The sequence below is a fragment of the Cajanus cajan genome, chromosome 8, assembly GCF_000230855.2.
Source record: "Cajanus cajan strain Asha chromosome 8, NIPB_CcT2T_4, whole genome shotgun sequence".
Classification (NCBI taxonomy): domain Eukaryota; kingdom Viridiplantae; phylum Streptophyta; class Magnoliopsida; order Fabales; family Fabaceae; genus Cajanus; species Cajanus cajan.
In genome coordinates, this window is record NC_138524.1 from 57,609,724 (window position 1) to 57,626,927 (window position 17,204).

At 28.1% G+C, this 17,204-nt stretch overlaps 1 protein-coding gene across 1 annotated transcript; it reads left to right on the forward strand.

Moving 5' to 3' along the window:
* Positions 1–12,125: 12,125 nt before the first annotated feature.
* EMB2261 (Tetratricopeptide repeat (TPR)-like superfamily protein) lies at positions 12,126–14,798 on the forward strand. The gene has a single exon (XM_020350733.3). The coding sequence runs from the start codon at positions 12,212–12,214 to the stop codon at positions 14,630–14,632; it is 2,421 nt and encodes an 806-aa protein (XP_020206322.2). The 5' UTR covers positions 12,126–12,211; the 3' UTR covers positions 14,633–14,798.
* Positions 14,799–17,204: the final 2,406 nt, after the last annotated feature.

Genomic DNA, 17,204 nt, shown 5'->3' on the forward strand with positions numbered 1-17,204 from the left:
TGAAAATATATTTTATATTAAAAATTCTGAATAGAACATAAATCTTTCAATAGTTTTTTTTTAATTTTTTTAATTAACGTATACAATAAATAAAAAATTACAAAAGATAAACATGTAAGTTACAAATTTTATTTTATCAAAAATTAATTTTTTTTAATATATTAATTATATATATGAGTATTAATATATATATATATATACATAAATATACATATACTATAATTAAACTCTTTGATTTTTTTTGACAAATATCAAATAAATAAATATCTTTTTCAAATTTATATTTTATACATACGATAATTTAAATATATATATTTATTTTATTAAAATATAATTTTTATTTTTTAAAATATATTAATTTTTAATAAAAAATATGTATGTATGTATCAAATGATAGTGGGGGCAAGTGCTCCCACAATACTATATGTGGATCCGTCAATGGTCTTAAATATATTTTTAATTTTTTAAATTTAAGGTAAATATATTTTTAGGTCTTAAAATTTGAAATTAATTTTATAATTTTAAAAAATTTTGTTTTAATCTCTTAAATCATAAGTAGCATAACTAACAATGACAAATTGAAAAGTTGTAAAATATCAATTAGATTTAATCTAATATTTTTATTAATAAGAATAGTAGTAGATTGATTTTGTGTAACACTATTTGAAATATTTGTCAATGGCATTTAAATTGAGAGACTAAAATAAGATTTATTTAAACTACAAGAATTAAAAAAAATAATTTTAAATTCAAAGAATTAAATAGTAATTTACTTCATATTTAGACTAAACATATTTAGGTCATATGGATACATTTTTTCCAAGTAATGTTATCCAATGCACGAGATGGGAATTGATAATGATTTTATTAGGCTGCACGTTTGATGCTAACAAAATGAAGTTCAGATTAATCTCTAAACCCATAAATATTGAAGTTTAGATTTCATATAAATACACAAGAAAGCTGGAATTAATTTGCTTACGTACGTAATTAGAAGTTGCTTATTCTATAACCATGAAATTAGAATTTTTGCGACACCTAACTATTTGCTAGTTTTGTGCGTTGGGCTAATCCAAGATTAAGTGAAATATGTATTTACGTTGATTAAAATTTAATAGGTTGGTTTTGAGTTAAAATAATTTTGAATAATTAACTTAAATCAAACAATCCAATTGAAACTAATTTATGTTGTTTAGGTACGGTATTTTAGTCATTTTTCAAATATTAATAAAAAATTATACACTTTAAAAAAAAAAAAATTATTTTCTATGAAAAACTTTTTAGAGAATGAACATAAATCTCATCAATCTCTAATAACAAATTGATATTTTAGTTCTAAAATATTGAGATAAAAAGTTCAAGATTTTTCTCATGTTCTACCAAAGGACCATAGAATCTTGCAGAAAAAAAAATTGTAGAAGGATTGTACGTAGAGTAGTCTAAAACTTTCTAAGAATAATACATACAATTTGATGTATAATAGAATAAAGAAAGTCTAACAATAAAAATAAACCAAGCAAGCAAAGAAAATGAACAATTGAACAAGTAAAAGGTTCAAAGAAAAGAAAGAATATAATTGGATCTCAAAACATAAATAAAGGAATAAATTGATTCAAAACTAACTTAAAAAGAAGCATAAATATTCAAGATTTAATTACCCTTTTAAAGTGTGTATTAGAAAGGTGTGGAAATTAGATTATTTTAATAATTGATTATATATAATCAATTATTGTTATAGTTGATTATAATTATAATAAATTTTTGTTTAGATAACTTTTTTGAATTTTTTTTTGGAATGTTTAATTTTATTTTGATATAATAAAAAATCAGCTTTATATAGTAATTCAGTTGTAGGAGAAGAAAAGCTATTGAAAAAAAATCAAAAAATTCAATATTTTAGATTAAAGAGAACAATAAGTCTTTTACAAAATTAAACTGTTGTCTCAAACAACTTGTTTTTTTTTAAATATTTTTTTTATTTTAAAACAATTGGAATAATGAAAAAATAATAATTCCTAAACATGGTCTTAGTTTCTATAACTTCATAAATTATTTTTTAGCCTTTATAGTTGTGGAGAAAAGATAGACAGTAAAAGGAGGATTTGAATAATATATATTAAAAATTTGAACGTTTTCAAATTCGTGAAGTAGTATCTACAACAAACGAAGGGTCCATAAGAGTAATCAATAAAATATAGTGTTTTCATATTGGCTTAGAACCACCAAGGCTACGTCCAATTTTCAATCTAACCAGATTGAGTTTCACTAACTTTTAGCAAAGTTATAAATATTCTTTTACTAATTTACTTTTGGCTCAACAAGTGTTCTTTGATGGGTCTTTTCAAGTCATTACCCAAATATTCTTTTACAAATAAGCCTCTCGAGGCTCAAACTCAAATATTCTTTTTTAAACAAGCCTCTCTAGACTCAAACCCAAGTATTTTACGATCAAGCCTCTCTAGGCTTTACCTTATAACAATAGTTATGAAAGTATTACAAGGTTCAATTGTCGCATCTTTTAGAGATGATTATAACAAATTGTTTTAGTACAAAAGACTCTTGAATTAGATTTTCTAAGAGATGAACACAAATTATTTTTCTATATTTACACTTATGTTCTCTATATGTGCTTCTTTGTCTTTTTCTGAGTTTTAGAGTTTCTTATATAGTAGCTTTGAAAAAGATAACTATTGCAACTTCTTGAGTCTGATTCAAAGAATTGTTTCGTCTTACTCCTTTGTCCAATCTTTAGAGAGAAGAAGTATCCGTTAGTGCATTAAATGTTTCAATTAATGCATTTTACCTAAACATACTCCTTATTTTTGATAGATCAAGCTAATTATCAAAGCAGAGTAGCTAAGCTGAAACAACAGGAAGCAAAGTCAGTGTGTAGACGAAAATTTAGTCCTTTTTCAATGCATTTATGTGAAATTCGGGATCTTTGTCCTTTATTTTGCTACTCTTCACTCTTTTATACACTTTTAACAAATTGTGAGTTCCAAGACAACAACTTTCAATCTGTTAAGGTATAAAGCATTCATTTGAACATTTAAACTCATCAATCATAATAAATAATGATCGTTAGAAAAGGTTTGTATGCTTCATCTATTAGCTTTGTGTTATTGATGCTACTTCGTCTTACTCAGTCTAAAACAACAACTTTTACAACACATTTTTTTTACTAAAAATGTAATGTTTGTTATCATTAAAACTTATAAAACATGAAGAATTTCCTTTTGACTTAACAATAATTAAAAATATTTCATTTTAATTCTTAAATATACTATTTTTAGTTTTTAATTATATCGCTATTTTTATTGAGACAAAAAGGTAAATTTTATATAACTATAAGAACTAAAAAGAAATATAAAATAGTATGTATAAGAACTAAAATAGAATATTTTTAACTATAAGCACCAAAAGATAAAATTTATGAAATTATAGAGACTAAAAGGATAACAAAATTAATATTTAGTTTAGTTTGAATTTCATTAATTTTAACTTTATGAAACTTAATTTAGTTGTAATTTTACATTTTTAAATTCAAATTAATCCAGTGACTCATGAATTTTTTTTTGGTTAAATAAGTTTAGATCTATCAAATTTGGAGGTTATTAATGTCTACGTCTCTTTTTTTTATCTAACAAAAAAATTACATTACAATAAAGTACGACCCCAAAACAAGATCTATCAAACTACCAACTTTTTTTTTTATAGGATTTTCAATAAAATTATAAATCATTTATCCAATCTGTAACACAAGTCCGCATAGAATGATACAAAACACAAGAGAAACTATATTCTATCCAAATCTTAGCTAATAACATGAAACTAAATCTAGAGAAATGTGTCTTGGTGTAGGGGGAGAAAAATTTATTGACTTCATGTTGACCATAAGGGTAATTGAAGCTAACCTAGACAAGTGTCAATTTGTTGTCGACATGAAGAGCTCGAACAACTTAAAAGAGGTGCAAAGACTCATAGGGAGGTTCACTTCTTTCTTTCATTTTCTACCATGTGTGGCTAAGAAAGGGAAGTCAATATTCATGTTGTTGAAGAAAAAGAAGTTTGAATGCACATAAGAGTGATAACATGCTTTCCAAATTTTGAAAGTCGTATTGTTGGCCCAACCTATATTGGCAAAGCCTGACCGGGAACTCTCATTCTCTTATTCTTGTCTACATCCAATAAGTCCATCAGTGTTGTAATTGCCCAAGAAAGAGAAATAATAGAAGTTATTGTCTACTATATTAGCACAATACTACAAGGTGCAAAGTAGAGATATAAAAAAAATAGAGACATAGGTCTACTACAAGAAAAATGAAAATTACTGACGGATAATTTCTAATAGATACAAATCTGTTAAAAAATTTATATTTTTGATAAATTTTACCGGCAGATAATTTTTAAAAGATACAAATATGTTGGCAAATTTATATTTTCAACGAATTTTATCAATGGATAATTTCATATGAATACAAATCTGTTGGAAAATTTATATTTTCAACGAAAAAAAATTCGTAGGAAAAGTTATATTACCGACATAATATTTTTGACGGATTTAGATTTGTCGAAAATGTAAGAATTTCTGACGAAAATTTTTGAAAGATGCTTAAGGCAAAATTTTCAACGGAATGTTACTAATGGATAATGGTTTGTCAAAAATTTGATTTGTCAAAAATATTTAATATTCTATCAGAAATTGCATCCATCGAAAATGATTAATATTCTGTTCATTAACAATAAAGATAATTAAAATTGACAATCATATATTAAAAGAAATCAATAAAATTTTAAATATCTATATCTATATATATATATATATATATATATATATATATTCTAATAAATTGTTACATAAAAAAGACTAGTAAATTATATATATATATATATATAGAGAGAGAGAGAGAGGAGAAATCAAATGACTCGCAAAGTAATTTTTGGTAAAGTTACTTCGCTCAATAACTCATGGTGTATGTTGAATTTTATCGATCTAATTATTAAATTAAAAGTTCTTAAATTTTACTAATAATTAATATAGAGAAAAATTAATTAGCTTTGGAATAAATTATTTGCTAATGATATAGTTGAAAAATTAATTATTTTAAATTATTTAATTAGAATCATATTGACTATTTACTATATGATCTTGATATTTTTGTATAACTAATATCTAGTTTTAAATTTGATATGAAAATATATGATATAATTAGATAAAATTTTAAATTAGTATTTTATTAATGGTTGATAATTAGAAAATAAAACAAGGATAAATGTATTTATTTAATTTTATATCTTAGATTTAAGATAAACAAATATATTAAGTTAATTAATAATTTATTTAAAATGTTAAAATTTAATTTATAAATATGTAATAAATAAATATTTATAATTTTATACATTATATTATCATTATAAATTATAAAAATAATATTTAAAATATATAAATTATTATTTAAACTTTTAAATTTGTAATAAATAATTTAAATTGCATCATAATATTAATTTTAAATAGAAATAAGTAGATTGTTAATTATAAAAGTAAGTACATATACAAATAAAGATTAATTAAATATATTATAATTATTATATTTTTATAATAGTTCGGACACACCGAAATGAGAGGGATCCAGAGATAGTACAAGTATGAGATTCTATAGTTGAGGATGACTTAAAGGAATTAATTTATATTGAAAAAAAAATAGTTAAGCGTGCTTGACTTAGAGTAATTTAGGAATGGGTAACCTTCTAGAAAGTTTTTCAAAAAGTGTGCGAGTAAGGACAAAACACATTGAAAAGTGAAGTGTTGTAGAATGGAGTCCTTGAGAGGTCAAATATGAGGAGTGTTACATTAATAAATTTGTTAAAATTAAACAGAAATTTTCTGACGGATTTATCCATCGGAATCATATAAAGATTTTCAAACAATATCAACGGAATATCTGTCGGTAATTTTTGACAGATATATCAGTTAGTAATTACCGATGGATATTTACCACAGAATCATCCGTCGGAAATTTTCGACGGATTAAATTATTTTTGACAATATTTTTTCGACACTCATTTTTCTGATGGATTTACATTCGTCGAAAATCTGTCAATTTTTTTTTCCGACATATATTCCTTTTTACCGACGGATTATGTCTACAGAAATTTACGTTTTTCTTGTAGTGGTCTTGGCTTTATTAACCGTAAGGCCATATTTTCAAACCCTGATTACTTGATAGCCATGATTTTGAAGAAGCCAAAACTAGTCAGGAGGATGATTGCTTGGTTTGTGGAGTTATTGGAGTTCGGCTTCATCTACCAACTAAAAGGTCCCATACATACACATTGTTTGGTGGATTTTATCAATGAAATGATAGTGGAACCCTAACTTGGTTGTACATGGACTTTATATGTCGACAACTTGTTTAACAACAAAGGGAGTGGTATAGGAGTTATCCCAGAGGGACCTAGAGACCTTGTGATTGAACAATCACTCCAGTTCGGTTTCCATGTCTGTAATAACCAGGCAAAGTATGAAGCTCTCATAGTAAGAATGAAGTTAGCTTTAGAAATGGGAGTTGAATTCTTGGTGTGTAAGAGTGATTCTTAGTTGGTAGTTGGACAGAGGAAATGAGAGTACCAAATAAAAGATGATTAGGGCTAAGGTATTATCACATGGTGAATCAATTGAAAGGGAAATTTTTAGACTTTCGTGTCAAGCACAAATGTTGGGAAAAAATACCAAAGCTAACATCCTCTCAAAGCTTGATGGTATAAGACGACTTGGCCAACATGAAACAATGGTACAACAAATGCTTAAGGAATCGAGTATACAAGTGGAGGAATGCATGAAAATTGAAAATGAATAGGTCCAGATGACCCTTATTTTTAATTATTTGAAAATGATGGTGTGTTGGAAGACACTACGATGACAAAGAAACTTTGACTACGAGCAACTAAGTTTTGTATTATCAAAGATGTACTACACCAAAGAGGACTTTTAACACCACCATTGAAATGTATAACCAAAGAGTAAGCCGAATATGTAATGGAAGAATTGCATCGAGGAGTATGCGACATGCACATTAGGGGTAGATCCATGGTATTGGATACTTCAAGCTTGATACTACTAGTTGAAGATCCAATAAGGCTCAACCAAGTATACCAAGAAATGTATCTCTTGCCAACAATATGGGACCTCATACACACAACAACATGGGACCTCATACACACAACAACATGGAGTATCGATATTCTAGGCCTTTCCCCCATCCTCCCACTAAGGCTTAGTAAAAACTATTGTTGCTAGTTGTTGACTACTTCACCAGGTGGATTAAGGTAGAACCCTCACACCTATCACTACCAAAAAGTACAACAATTCATCTAAAAGAATATTATTTGTTGTTTCAGATTCCCTAACACAATAATTAATGATAACGCTAGGCAGTTTGTGGATAAAGGACTAAATGAGTTCTTTAAGATTCAACATATACAACACCATGTTTCCTCTATTGAGAATCCCCATATGAATGGCCAAAAGAGGTGTCCAACAAGGTTATTCTCAAAGATTTGAAGAAGAGATTAGGAAAGGCGAAAGGTAAATGGGCTAAGGAGTTGTCGAGAGTAAGAAAAACCTCTCCTATAAGTATTATTTGACATATTTTAATATCGAAGAGTACATAATCTCATAGAAGGGGAAGCTAGAGCTATGCTTCTCAACTAGTGAAGAGGGAATTTCAGGAGGGAGATTTGGTATGGAGAGTGCAAAGTGAAGTAAGGACGGATCCAATAGAAGGAAAACTTTGTACAAACTAGGAAAGACCCTTTAGAGTTACTCAAAGTTTGAACAATTGAGTGTATAAACTTGAGCATTTTTCCAACTAGGAGATTCCAAGAACTTGGAATGTATCACACTTAAAGTATTATTATAGTTGATGTTGTAATGATGTGTTGTACTTTTTTTCTACCAATAGTCTTTTCTCCCATAAAAAATGAAAGGGTTTTGGTTGTATAAGTTTTAACAAGGCACACCAATATCATTTTTAATAAAAAGATTCTCCATTCCTACATATACAGTTCCATTTTTCTTCGTGAAGAACTCGACCGAGTAAAAGCTCTCGATCACCCTTATTTAAAACTCAAGTATAAAATTTTGTTGTACACAAAGATATTGCTCAAGTAAAAGCTTTTAACCAAGTTTAACTAAAAATCCAAGGATAAAATCTTGGTACATGAAGATCTTGATCAAGTAAAAGCTCTTAGTCAAGTTTAATTTTAAAAAAAGTTTCAAGTATAAAATCTTGGTATGAGAAAATCTCGAACAAGTAAAAGTTTTTGGCCAAATTTAATTAAAACCCTAAGTATAAAATTCTAGTACAAGAACATTCCAGCCAAGTAAAAGCTCTTTACCTGGTTTAATTTAAAAAAAATCAAATATAAAACCTTGATACATGGAGGCTTCAATTAAGTAACATCTTAGATGTTATGAGCTTTGTCAAGCAAGTAAAATCATACCCTAAACTAATTATATAGTTTTTGTTAAATAATTTTTGCATTAAGAGAGGAATTTAATTTTCATTTATTATTACGATAAAAAATTTTCTAATTATTATTATTATTGTAAAATTATAATTACCAAATTCAACAAACTTATCAATTTTAATTAAATAATAATATAAATAATTTTATGTTATATATATATATATATATATATATTATTCTGAAAAGAATACTTATATATTTTGTAAAAAAATATACAATTACTATCACGGTGAATTTGCAGTTTAATTAACTCCAATTTAATTAAATGTTTAAATTTTTTTCTACAATATTAAATGCTTAAAATTTGAATAAAATCGTATTTATATTTATGTGCCTATGTCAACTTATCTCTTTATCATTTAGACAATTTTATTTTTAATGTAACAAAAAATATTATTTATAATAAACAAACTGTAGTATTAGTTGAACATAACCATTGAGTCAGCAAAATTATAAAAGCAACGCTATATTTTTTATTTATAATATTTTTCTAATAGTCTTACTATTTTGTAATGTATTAACTAAAAAATATATACAAGTAATATTTAAATATTATTTTATATTTTTTATTTGTTATTCAAGAAGATTCATAAAATGATTAAAAAGTAGAGTCTTATTAAACGACTGTTTTCTTTCATAATCGTTGTAAAGAAACACCGACCTAATTTTTGAACATGGTCGAAAAATCAAATTATTGAAAAATAGTGTAATAATCATGAATAAATCAACTATAAATAAATAAATTTATTTTTAGTATAAGTTTTAGAGAGAAAAAAATTGTTATTTTGAAATTTAAAAGACGTTTATTTTCAGTTTATTTCAATTTATAATAAAAACAATAATTTAATTCAATTTAAATTAAAATACACTTCAAAGTTTTAGAACTATTAACCTTGAACATCTGTACCTTATTCAAGAGTTAGGAATTCTTTTTCAATGAAAAACTTTGTAGAATTCTTTTTAACTTTTAATTTAATTTGATTTTTATTTATCATAATTATCTATGAATTAAATATTAATATTTTAAAATAATTTATAAAAATAAAAATAAATTTATTATAATACAAATTATTTATCATAAGTTAAAAATATATTTTTTATATTTAAAAGTATTTATATATATTAATTTTAAATATAATTTGTATATTTAAATATATTATTTATTTATATATAATTTTAATCTATAACATATATAAAAATAATTTGGTGTACATATGTTTTTAGATAATTTTACATTTAAATTTTTAAATGATAAATATAATATTTAAATTAATTTTTTTTTATAAATACTAAAGATTTTAAAATTTAAGAATCAAATATAATATCAGTTGATTTAATAAATATAAACTTATTTAAAAAAAAATTATCAAATAAAATATAAAAATATAAAGTGTTTCAATTTTGTTAATTATATATAGTAAACATAAAATACTAGTAGTTAATTGAATTAAAAAATAATTCAGTTTAACTTTTCTAAAATATTTTATAGTTTAATTCAATTTAGAAAAGTTACTTTCTAAGTTTAATTTAGTTCACATATTCAATTTCTTTGAACACCTCTAGCCACATGTTACGGCAGCTTCACGGAGGACCTCGCGCCATGTCGAAGTGCAACAACTCGGAAGTGTAGAAAAATTCAACACTACGAAGAAGAGGCATAGCGCGGAGAGCACTGTCATCGAACCTACGCATGACAATCTAACCCGCTTTCATGGGTACTCACCCGAACTTGTCCCGATTTAGATGGGAAAAATCTGTGTTTATCGAGTTTTGATTCGGGTTCAGATTTTCTCTGATTGATAAAATTAGAAGCGGGACGAGGGCAGGGATGTTAATACCCATCCCGTCCCGCCCCATACCCGCCCCTGCCCCCATACCCGTCCCCGTCCCGCTTAATAATATAATTAAAAAATTATTTTTATATATATAAATTAAAATAATAAATATTTATATGTAAAAATTTATATTATTTTACTTTTCTTTTATTTTTTAAAATTGTTCATATTTATTTAAAAAAAAAAATAGGAGCGGAAACGGAAAACCCGAACCCTTTCGAGAACGGAGATGAAAACTTAAATTTTATCCTCGACGAGTATCGAGAACGGAGACGAGAACGATTTAAATTTACAGGAACAGGAACAGGAAACGTAAAACCCGCCCCAACCCTACCCGTTGCCATGCCTAATCGAGCCAGTGATTCCGGCTCGCAAATAAGATCAAAGTAAAGAAGATACCAAATAGAGACAAATACATAGAAGATTATAGTCTGACACATGAAGAGTGTTGGGCTTCTGTCATTGATTACGTAATTCAAGCCTCTACTTCTTGATTTGATATATTTTTAGAAGACGTATTTCGGTATCACTTTAATTCATAATTTTGGGAAATTAATGATTTGGTATACTAAAAAAAATAATCTTTCTCATTATAATGATTATGATAAAATAATTTAAGAATTATTTAATAAAAATATATTTATGTGATTGCTTGTTGACTTTAAGGAGAAAATAAATAATATTAAAAATTTTAAAAATTATTCTCTTTATAAATGTTATAAAAAAATTAAAGAAATAAAAATTAATCATATTTTCATTAAAATTTTATTATTTTTGTACAAATTGTAATCAAATTATAATTGGATGATTATGAGGGATATGTGTTTATCTCTCCACCAATTTAGTAATGATATAATAATAAACATGTAAGAAAATATATAACACCAATTTAATTAATAAGATTTGAAACTAAATCCTTTAAGATTTAATAGCACAACACATAGATTCAATAACATGGTGTGTCAATTATTTCGGAACAATATCAAATTACAAACATGAGATTTATAATCCTTTCAAGAAATTACACATAAACTTAAAAAGGTTTAAGGATCATTTCACTATCCATAATTTTTAGAATTGTCCCAAATATCATTTAATATCGTAACTATGACCTTTACAAAATTATTTCATTTTCGGTAGTGCTTTTATTTATATCAAAGGATCAAATATAATATTTATACCATATTTGTTACTTTATCTATCATTTTTTTTTCACATTTTGAAAAAAAAAAGTTCCACTTTTACTGATTTTTTTTTATTTTTTGTATTATTTTCTCACTAAGTGAGATAAAAAGTTCTTATTTTTATTATTGCACAATTTTTTCATTTCTGGTGAGAAAAAATATACTTAAATTTTTTTTCATTTGATAATGTTTTTTAGACTATTATAAAAATATTCTTATAATTTATTTTCGTTCAAAACCAATTGTATTTAAATAAATTTTACAATCATAAGAATAATATAAATATTTAATGAAATAAATAATATGAAAAATATGATTAGAGATAGAATAGTTAATTGAAACATCAATGGAAGAAAGACTATTGAGTTAACATCAATGAAAAAAAAGATTATTATACTAACGCTAATAAAGGAAAGAATATCATTTTAATAGCATGTTATGAAAAGAAAGATAGTAATAAAGAGTAAAAATAAATATTATCTTTCTTTTCACAATAAATTTATTTGATTTTACCAAAACCCTTCAAGTTGGTTACTCTTAAAATAATATAATTTGCCCCCCTAATTTTGTGAGCTCGAAAAGCTTGCTTTTATGTGGGTAGCGCTCTCCCTCCATAAATATGCATAGCTGGTACAAACAAAAGGATTAGCTGTTGCGTGGGAAATGCTGAGCTTAAGCCTATGCCTTCCTTCTTCTGTGACTGTAACGTCAGCGATTCATGGAAGTTCAGATGCGAAGGATTTAAATTTTGAGAGTGTTGCACGCAGTCTCAGCGCCCGCACGCCACACAAACTCCTCAAAGCCTGCATCAGGTCTGGTAACTTGGAGCTTGGGAAACTCCTTCACCAAAAGTTGACCGAGTCAGGACTCGACCTGGACTCGCTTCTTCTCAACTCGCTAATTAGCCTCTACTCTAAATGCGGGGAATGGGAAAACGCACTTTCAATATTTCGGAACATGGGTAGTAATAAGAGAGACTTGGTCTCCTGGAGTGCCATCATCTCATGTTTTGCCAACAACAGCATGGAGTCCCGAGCCCTTGTCACGTTCCTTCGCATGCTCCAGCACGGGATTTATCCGAATGAATATTGCTTTACGGCGTCAATTCGAGCTTGTTCCAATGCTGAATATTTACCCATTGGGCGTGTAATCTTTGGCTTTGTATTAAAGACCGGATATTTTGATTCTCATGTCTGCGTTGGTTGTGCTTTAATCGACATGCTCATAAAGGGCGGCGCTGATATCGAATCTGCACGCATGGTGTTTGAGAAAATGCAGGACAAAAATGTAGTGACTTGGAATTTGATGATTACTAGATTTGCACAACTGGGTTTGCTGGGTGATGCTGTTGACTTATTCTGCAGAATGTTAGTAAGTGGGTATACACCTGATAGTTTTACTCTTACTAGTCTCTTATCAAGCTGCGCTGAGATGGAATTGTTATCACCTGGGAAGCAATTACATTCTTGGGTTATCAGGTCTGGATTGGGTTCAGATGTGTGTGTGGGTTGCAGTCTGGTGGACATGTATGCAAAATGTGGATCAGTAGAAAATTGTAGGAAAATGTTTAATAGAATGCCGCGCCATAATGTTATGTCTTGGACAGCTCTCATCTCTGGATATGTGCAAGGCAGACAAGAAGAGGAAGCTATCAAATTGTTTTGTAACATGCTTCCTGGTCACGTTGCACCAAATTGCTACACATTCTCCAGCGTCATCAAGGCTTGTGCAAATCTTCCTAATTTTGGCTTTGGCAAGCAACTTCATGGCCAGACAATTAAACTGGGCCTTGCTTCGATTAATTGTGTGGGGAATTCCCTTATTAACATGTATGCAAGGTCTGGAAGAATGGAATGTGCTCAAAAAGCTTTCGATATCTTATTTGACAAGAATTTGATTTCATACAGTACAGCTGTCGATGCAAATGCTAAAGAAATTGAGCACACAGGTATTGGAGCCAGTTCTTTTACATATGCATGCCTCTTAAGTGGTGCGGCTTGTATAGGTACAATTGGTAAGGGTGAACAAATCCATGCCCTCGTAGTAAAGTCGGGGTTTGGAACTAACCTGTGCATTAATAATGCTTTAATATCTATGTATTCCAGGTGTGGAAACAAAGAAGCTGCTCTGGAGGTCTTTAATGACATGGGGGATCGGAATGTCATAACTTGGACATCTGTCATAAGTGGTTTTGCGAAACATGGATTTGCTACAAAAGCTTTAGAATTGTTCTATGAAATGCTTGAAATTGGTGTAAAGCCTAATGACGTGACTTATATTGCGGTTTTATCCGCCTGTAGTCACGTTGGTTTGATTGATGAGGCATGGAAACACTTCAATTCTATGCATTATAACCATGGTGTCGTTCCAAGGATGGAACATTATGCATGTATGGTTGATTTGCTTGGTCGATCTGGTTTTCTTTTAGAAGCCATTGACTTTATTAACTCGATGCCTTTTGATGCTGATGCATTGGTGTGGCGTACATTTCTTGGTTCTTGCCGGGTACATCGTAACACCAAGCTCGGGGAGCATGCTGCAAAAATGATTCTTGAGCGGGAACCACGTGATCCAGCTACCTATATATTATTGTCAAACTTGTATGCATCAGAAGGGAGGTGGGATGATGTTGCAGCCATAAGAAAAAGCATGAAACAGAAAAGATTAATAAAAGAAACAGGTTATAGCTGGATTGAAGTTGACAACCAAGTGCACAAATTCTATGTAGGGGATACTTCACACCCCCAGGCTCAAAAGATATATGATGAACTTGATGAATTGGCTTTAAAAATAAAGAACTTGGGTTATGTCCCAAATACAGATTATGTTCTTCATGACGTGGAGGATGAACAGAAGGAACAGTATCTGTTTCAACACAGTGAAAAAATTGCAGTGGCATTTGCTCTTATTAGTACCCTGAAATCAAAACCTATTAGAGTATTTAAGAATCTTCGGGTTTGTGGGGACTGCCATACGGCAATAAAGTATATATCAATAGTCACTGGAAGAGAGATTGTGGTGAGAGATGCAAACCGGTTTCATCATATCAAGGATGGGAAATGCTCTTGCAATGATTATTGGTAAATGGTAATCCATATACGTCCAATTGAGTTGGCTTCTGTAAATTTTGAAGGGTTGTTTAAGAGGAGGGCAGATCCAGTAAAGCAAAAAGGTACATCTTGTAAAGACAAAATTATTGATCAATATCTTAAATCGTAGTTCCGACCACATCATATCCATTATTTATTCATATTTACTCTATTTCATTTACCTTAATATTTAATTTATTTTCCCGTTCACATTTTGTAGCCTTCACGATCCGTTATACAGGGTCGGTCCAATATACTTTGAGACTTAAAACGAGTGTTAAAGTTGAGTCTTTTTAAAGACAAGAGAATGGTAAGAAAATTAATAATCATTCAAAAAAAAAAAAAACTTTCAAAAAAAAATTATAATATTAGAATTGAACTCCAGTCTTTATAATGCTAGACTTAGATAATGATCAACAAATCAAAGTTAGTATTCATATAACTGATTCATCAAGTTTTATAAGTAAAAAAAATATTTTGAGGCTTAAATTTAAGACTTGGACAACCTTATGCTTGAGTCGATTTTGCCATTACATCTAAAAAATATATTTTTACCACTAACAACAAATACGGTCATTATCTTATTTTTTAAAACTTTTTTCTTAATAAAACAATGCACAAGAGTTTTCTTTTATTAATTAGTTGTAAAATAAATATTGTTTGAATATTTCTACATTAAACGAGAATAAAATAATTAGATGAAAATGTGTACAAAGAAATGTATATAATACAAAATTTTATATTAGACATAAATAAAATTCATTTTTATAAATTATTGTAATATCACACAAAATGATTATTCTACTTCTAGTAAAATATATTTAATTGAAAAATATATAATATTATATAAAATATAAACACTATACTCAATACAGTTAGAAAAATTTGTTGTAGAAGTATGCCCACCAAAATAATTAAAATCATGCTAATACGGATAATGTTGTATTCTTAAATAAACTATTTTGAAGATTAAATTATAAAAATATATCAAATAATAAGAAAAATAAAATAGTTATACATAATAATTAGATTTCCAATTAAACACTTTTTTCTTTTTAGACATTCAAATTTTAGCAATATATTCATGCAGAGAAATTATTTATGTAAAATTATGTGACAAATAATAGTGTATTTGAGTTTGTTAAAATGTTATTATAATCTAATGATTAATACATAATTAAAGATAAAATTAGCAATTCAAGAACTTAAAAATTCTAATGTACTAGAAATATATATTCAAAGACAAAAGAACAGCGTTTTAGAAAACTAAAAATCAACTTATAGCCAAATTTTTAATGACTTTGGACAAATATATTAAGATTAGAGATATGAAGTGTAAATGAAAGTCAAATATGAAAAAAAATTGAAATTTTAGTTTATTGTAACATCCCGAATTTTCTACTAGTATAATGGGTAATTATTATTTATTTTTATATTTATAGGGATTTCTTTCTTATAGTTATTTTAATAGGTTTTATAGGATGTTTTAAAGGTTTTTAATAATTATTAGTATTTTAATAATAAATATTTATGAAAATTATTTTTGGATAATATTTTGATTTTTAGTAACCCAGAACGGGCCGTTCTAAAACTGGAACGGGCCGTTCCAAACTACTAAATGGCCTATAAAGACTATATTGGAACGGGCCGTTCCAACCCAGGATTTTATGAGTAAAATGCAAAGCCAGAACGGGCTGTTCCGATTTGGGAACAGGCCGTTCCAGACATGACCGTTGTGGGTAAAATGTAATTTCAGAACGGGCCATTCTAGTTTTGGAACAGGCCATTTTGAATGTGAAATTTAAGCATGACGAGTGAGTCCAGAATGGGCCGTTCCGGATTCGAAATGGGCCGTTCTGGCCACTCCTGATGCCTATAAATAGAACGCTCCGGCACTCCTAAAAGCACATTTTTCACTTCTGACCTCTTTTTTCTTCTACACTCTCTGAAGACCAAGGGAGAACCCAGAGGAAGGGACTAGCAAGATCTAGCTTTAGTTTCAGCTCCTGCTTATCCAGGTAAGGGAGGAGTGAGAAACCTCGCTTTGGGTGTGGAAATATCTGTTGGGTAGTGGGATTGGCCCCCAATCCTGTGTTTGTTGTATTTTTTTTGTATGTTCATGTATGAGGGATTTTCCCCAATTGTATCTGTTTTGCCTATTATTTTCTTATATATAATTAATTGTATGATCTGAGATCTCTATGGGTTCCTATGGGAAACCCTAAGGGAATGCATTGGTGATTGTAAGAGGAGATGTTTTGAACAGGTAATTGTATGAGTTAACTATATTGTTTTAAATGTTTATTGTATGAATTAGAGTATTCTGTGGGTTTCTGTGGGAACCCTATGAGAAACATGTTTTGCTTTCTGGTTGTTCTGATGTATTCCTTGTTGAATGAGATGTATAAATATGTGTTTATTTTTAAAAATAGACAAGTTTTGATATGATTTTGAGTGCTCTGTAGAGACTATGTGAATATCATGAGATGATGTGAAAAGTGATAATGAGACATGATGATGTGATATGATAATGAGACATGAAAATGTTATATGAGAATGCATAGAGT

Bases quoted from the DNA above. Each gene is read 5' to 3' on its own strand.
- EMB2261 (XM_020350733.3), top strand. From the start codon at position 12,212: ATGCTGAGCTTAAGCCTATGCCTTCCTTCTTCTGTGACTGTAACGTCA.